Genomic DNA, 6000 nt, shown 5'->3' on the forward strand with positions numbered 1-6000 from the left:
GAGGGCCTCTCAGGTCTGGGGGAGCAGAGCGGCTGCTCAGTCATGCCTTGCACAGTTGGGAGACTGAGGGGCTCGTGCCTGCCAGGGATGGTGATGAGGCAGGAGGGCCCCTGCCCGGGGACGACGGGCTGTGGGGCCGGCGGGGCCTTGGCAACCTGTGCGCAGGGCTCAGGTGGGCACGTTCAAGCCACAGCCCTGTGCCGCCTTGGACAGGTGGCCTCGCCCTGCCTCTCCCCGTCTCCGCTCCTGTCAGTGGCGTCCCTTCGAGATGCAGCTATGACTTGCTGCTTTCAGCACAGTGCGTGGCACGCGAAAAGGGCTGGGTAAATGGCGGCTGTTACCTTCCAAGAGGCGATTTTAGCACTAAAGGTGCCGCTAGCCTTAAAATAGGTGAAAGCAGGACCAACTCTTGTCCCCCAATCCTTTTGCTCGCCTATTCCAGGCGGTCCCTGATGGAGCGGTGAACAGGAGGGAAGCCCCTGCCCTCCACCCCCACAGAGCCGCGGTGACCAGGTGTCCAGAAGGTGCCAGACAGCGGCCATGCCACCCCGGCCGCCCTGCCCACCTTTTCTCCCCCTGGGGGGCCTGGGGACAGCCTCGGTGGGCAGGCCGGGGGGCTCCAGCATGGCCACAGGGCGACGGTGCCAACAAGGAAGGCAGTCGCGGTGCAGAAAGCTCCTGGGACGGCCAGAGCTGGGCCCAGCACGTCAGGGCCGTGCCCCATGTCCCGCCAGGCCGGTGGCCCTCGCCAGCACCCCCACTTGCAGTCCGCTGGGAAGGGGGAGCCCCTGCAGGCTGCCACCTGCTTCCCACAGCTGGGGAAGGGCCGTGCTTTCCAGGGCAGCCTGGGAGGGGGCACGTTTCCCGGAGGCCCAGAGGACGGGCAGGCTTACGGCGCTCGGCCATCATGGGTTAGATGGGGCGTCACGCAGATTAGATCCTCCCCACGTGCCCGTCCCTCGGAGCACTGCGGGGTTGGAAGGCTGGAGTGGCCCAGGCTGCGGATGGAGTGGAGGCGTCTGGACACGACCCGAGAGCCCCCTCGTCTCCCCAGGGGCGCGTCCCCAGTCTCCCAGGCCTGGGTCTTCTCGCACCCAGGCCCAGGGGGCACCCAGGATGGGGGCTGGGGTGGCCGCTCCGTCCCTTCCCCGACGGCACCCGCTCTCCTCCTCCGCAGCCTCCCCCCGGCAGCCCCTGGCCGTGGTGCACATCGCGCTGGTCAAGACGCGGGGCCGGAGCGACGAGGCCCTGCACCAGGTAGGCCCCTCCCGGCGGCCATCGAGCCTTCCTGAGCCCGCGCGGACTCCCAGCCACCACCACCCCCGCCCTGGGTCCTCCAGAAGGTTCTAGAAGCTCAGGGCAGGCCGGGAGCGTGTGGCTGGGAAGGGAGGAGGCAGTGGGGTGTTGGTGGTGCCCTTGGCGTCAGGCCCGTGGCAGTGCCCCCTTCCTTTCCCCTCAGCGGCCTCCTCCGTTCTCGGGGTGAGCAGCGAGCAGTTTTAGGGTCCAGGTGGGCTGTGCCGGGGCCACCTCAGGGTCTCCCCAAACCCTGTCGGGGCTTCCCCAAGGGGCTGCAGCTGAGGCCCAGAGCTGGTGATTCCAGGACGGCGAGTGGGGCCAGTGGGATGGGCCTGGGTCTCCCGGGCACGGCTGGGTGTTGACGTGGGGACCCAGGCCCGGGGTGGTCGTTCCCTCCCGAGTTATCCCTGCCAAGGAAACCCCTGAAAAAGAAAGAATATCGGGGTGTGCTGTGACCCATAAATCTGATAGTAGACTCCAAAAGAGAGGGATAGAGCTAGAGCAAAGAGGGGGGGACACAAAGGCCTGGGGTCCACGGGGTGTGGAGAGCGGACAGACCGCAGGATGGGGGTCAGCCCCCGTTAGTGTGGGAGACGCGCCTTCCGGCACCACGGGGGCTCCGGGCCCAGAGACAGTCCTTGAAACAAAGCAAGGTGGTTTTTTTCCTTCTTCCTCTTCCTCTTCTTCCTCTTCTTCCTCCTCTTCCTCGTCTTCCTCTTCCTCTTCCTCTTCCTCGTCTTCCTCTTCCTCTTCCTCTTCCTCTTCTTCCTCTTCCTCCTCATCTTCCTCCTCCTCTTCCTCTTCTTCCTCTTCCTCTTCTTCCTTCTCTTCCTCTTCCTTTTCTTCCTCTTCCTTTTCTTCCTCCTCTTCTTCCTCTTCCTCTTCTTCCTCTTCTTCTTCCTCTCTCTCTTCTTCCCCTTCCTCCTCTTCCTCCTCTTCTTCCTCCTCCTCCTCTTCCTCTTCCTCCTCCTCCTCTTCCTCCTCCTCCTCTTCCTCTTCCTCCTCCTCCTCTTCCTCTTCCTCCTCCTCCTCTTCCTCCTCTTCCTCTTCCTCCTCCTCTTCCTCTTCCTCCTCCTCTTCTTCCTCCTCTTCTTCCTCCTCTTCCTCTTCCTCCTCCTCCTCCTCTTCTTCCTCACCATCGTCGCCGTCATCACTGGACTTTGATTATTGTTATTGGATCTGTGTTGAGACTCAACTCCGACTGTGGCTCCGTAGAACAGCCCTGGAAATGCCTCAGGAGCCAGGGGCAGCCGCCTTATTCTACCTGCGAGGACACCTGTCCCAGCCAAGCCCTGTCCAGACCGGGAACCAGCCGGGGGGCTCCCGAGCCCCTGCCGCACCCCTCCCCAGCCCTTGCCAGCCATCAGGGGCCCCGGAACCTGTGGGCCGTGTCGTGTCAGGTGGTGCCGCAGGGAGGGCCCCGCGGGGGAGCAGGCCCCTGGGAGTGCCGGGTCCCCTTTCCGGGACAGGGTCTCTGGGCTCAGAACCCCCAGGGGCACCGAAGCCGCCGTCTCCCCACTAACTGCGGCCGACCTTCCTTTTGGCGGTTTGTCCCTCTGACGGCCTCCCTCCTTCCCCCAGGGGACCCCGTCCCTCCCCTGCCGTCCCCCCTTTCCCTCGCTCTGTCCCTCTCTCGGCGTCTAGCACCAGATTGACAGCTGAGGGCAAAGGGTTTGTGGCGGCTGCAAAGTGCTCCTGTAAGTGGGGTCACCTGGTAACTGGATGCATTTCGGGAAACCCAGTGGGGGCACCACCATCTCCCACACATACCGAGCCCACCTCCTGTTCCTGGAGGACTCTGAGAGCCACTCGGAATAGGGGTGGGCACACGGCCCAGAGAAGCCCCGGAGCAGCCAGGCGGCTGGTTTACTTAGCAGCACTTGGTGGGTGCCACGGGCGCTTCAGCTGCTCCCCGGAGCCACTCCGTGAACGGTCAGGAGGGGACGGGCGAGGCCCTGGCACACACACCGGTATTTACGGTGCACGTGTCAGGTGCTGGGTGCTGCCCCGGATGTGGGCGAGAGAACGATGAGCCAAACTCATGGAGGCCCCGCTCCCGGGGAGCTCGCCCACCAGCGTGGGGTGGCGGATAACAAGTAGCGTGTCAGGTGGGAGAGTGTTGGTAAGAGACATAAAGTAGGGGGCCGGGTGGGGCTGAGCGCAGCACGGTTTCACCAGAAGGACAGGAAGAACTTCCAGGCTAAGGCAGCTTTCAAGCTGCAGCCCCAAGGAGTCGAGGGCGGGGGCCTTGCAGATATCTGAGGGCCGGCGTTCCCAGCCCAGGGGACAACAGCCGTGCAAAGGCCCTGGGGTTGGGCCCGGGTGGAGCAGGGGAAGCCTGTCAGGGGCTCACCTGCCAAGGGTTAGGGTGGTGTCTACACTCAGCAGGAAGGCAGCCACCAGGCAGCTCAGTGACACCTGAACTGAGTTAAGTGGGCGCTCCGGGCGTGGGCAGGAGGCAGAGGCGGCTTGGGTAAAACCATCCTCACGGGCTCTCTTCACCCTGTGCTTTCCCGACCGGTCCTGTAAGCTGAGTGAGGTCAGAGCCAGGGAGGATGCGGCCCGGCACAGCCAGAGTGTGGACGACGTGCGGCTGCCGCGGCACAGAAAGCTCCCACCGGCTGCCACGCTGTCCTCACCCGCCGCCCACAGCTACACTTTCGGCTGCTCCCTGGAGGATGGCCGGGTGGCCTGCGGCTGCGATCTCTCCACGGCCGACGGCAAGACCAAGTCTGCCTTCTCCGGCAAGAGGTCCATGAACTGTGTGTCCCTAGACCTCCTGGGGGGAGACGGGCTCCCGGAGGAATTTGTGGTGTAGACTGGGCACCTCGGGCCCAGTGGAAGGCGGAGGCCCGTGCCAGGGTCTCACGGCTCCCAGGTGGCATTTGCCCTGCTGTCCACGACACTCCCAGCTTCCCGCCTGCTGCCCACGAGGCCTCGGTGCCCCCCACTCTCTCTCGGCAGGGCAGCTTGGCTTCTTGGGCCTCTCTGGCCCCGGAGGGTTGAGTGCGTCCCACCTTCATGTGTCCACCTAGACCTTTCTGGGAGGACTGGCCAGAAGGCACGGAGCAAGGCTTTCCCCGTCCAGTCTCCCGGGAAAATCAGGAGCTGTCAGCTACACTTCATTCATTCTCGTTTGGACGGGAATGTCTTCCTTGGGCCCAGACATTGGAGAGAGAGCCCTGGATTCTCTCGGCCGCCGACCCCTTGGGAGATGGTCTCCCTGAGGGCGAGATGGTGCACAGGCCTCTGCGAGTCCCCGGCGTCCAGCTCGCCTGTCTGTGTCACTGCCCCGGCCCTGGCTTCCAGCCCACCTTCTTTGCAACCCCAGCTGCTCACAAACCACCGTTCAGAATGGTCCCGCGTCCCCAGAAGCTTCTGAGCATGCTTCCTGTGACATCCCCAGGCCCCGTCAGGGATCCCACCCTGTCCGTCATCCGGGGGTCTGACACCCCAGGGGGATGTGGGCCCTGAAGCCACCGCCCCAGCTTGGTGAAATCCGGTCTCCCACTTTTCGAGTCTCGCCACGGAAGTTGGCTGCTGTCCGAGAAGGCAGCGTCTGCCAGCTAGTGAGGTGATGAGCACATCTTGCCTGTGGCCAAAAGAAAGCCCCCGAGACAAAGGATGGAGAACTTGGGTGGGGATTCAAGGTTTCTTTTTAAAAAAAAAAAAAAAAAAAATCACAAATCAAGTTTCTGGAAAGAGGAGCTATATCCTCTCCCTTTTCCTACCTCCTCCCCCAGCTATGCAGCCCGAAGGGCATCAGGGCACGAGAGGGGAGCCAGCTGTGACCTGTCGTCACCATGGGCATGGGCCCTGCCAGGGGGCTGGGGAAGGAGCGCCCAGCCGGAGCTGGTGCCCGTCACCCCTCTCAGGGGTCAGGGCCGCTGGGTCTCCAGGTGGTGCCGGGAGGGTGGGTGGGAGGCTGGGGAGGGCGAAGATGTGAGCTGGTTTCCATCTCCAGCCCCACTGGGAGCCCTGTCCTCCATCAGCCCTCGTCTTCTCTCCCCCCATTTCTGAAGCAAGAGAGGCTCTGGCTCATTCATCACCTCATCCGTAGCTGGTGGTTGCAAGACACCTGCCCCGCCGGGGTGGAATTTTTGTAGCTGACACCGATAGTGGTTTCACGGGCAGGCACATCTCCACGTTGTTGCACTGAGAAGCTGGCGGCCTGGGCACCGGGTGACCCCAGGCCCGAGGCTGAGAGGGAGGTCAGAGCAGGTGGCGGCCCACCTGACAGGACAGCTGCCGGCCCGTGGGGCCTGGGGACGTTTGCTCCAGTGCCTGGCAGTATTTTCCCTCCAAAGTCAGGGCAGCTTCAAAGAAGCAGCTGCCCTGCGTGGGCCAGGTACAGCCTTCCCCTCCCCAACTCCTGGGGCTCCAGGGGCACCCCAGCAGCCCCGGTGACAGCCGGGCTCCCTGGAGACCAGGTGGCCGAGGGACGGGGGATTTCAGCAGGCAGGTGGGCCCGGCCTCCAGATGGAAGGCAGAGCCGGCTCCATCTTACTTGCTCCGGATCTCGGGGGCTGCAGCCCTCCAGCTGGAACCTGCCTTCCTTCCGGGAGGCCCCGTTCTGGAAACAGGTGGAACTCGACCAGTAACGCTATCCTCTGCGCCTTAAGCTCGGTAACCGGACACCAGGCTGTTACGCAGGTTTTAATTTATTTGTGGCACCCCTGGGCTCTCTTTCCTCTGTGCACCGTA

General features: G+C 63.7%; 1 protein-coding gene across 9 annotated transcripts in view; it reads left to right on the forward strand.

Annotated features, from left to right (window-relative positions):
• Positions 1 to 4991, forward strand: part of FRMD1 (FERM domain containing 1) — a 55683-nt gene extending 50692 nt beyond the window's left edge. For 7 of the 9 annotated variants that reach the window (XM_037817729.1, XM_037817731.1, XM_037817730.1 and 4 more), the window contains 2 exons: positions 1178 to 1257; positions 3827 to 4991. In XM_037817729.1, coding sequence (XP_037673657.1) covers positions 1178 to 1257; positions 3827 to 4114 — 368 coding nt within the window. In that variant the 3' untranslated portion in view covers positions 4115 to 4991. Of the gene's footprint in view, positions 1 to 1177; positions 1315 to 3826 lie in introns of those variants that run through there. The other 2 variants (XR_005214114.1, XM_037817732.1) reach the window with 2 other exon arrangements.
• The last annotated feature ends 1009 nt before the right edge of the window (positions 4992 to 6000 follow it).

This window comes from Choloepus didactylus, chromosome 24 (genome assembly GCF_015220235.1).
Source record: "Choloepus didactylus isolate mChoDid1 chromosome 24, mChoDid1.pri, whole genome shotgun sequence".
Classification (NCBI taxonomy): domain Eukaryota; kingdom Metazoa; phylum Chordata; class Mammalia; order Pilosa; family Megalonychidae; genus Choloepus; species Choloepus didactylus.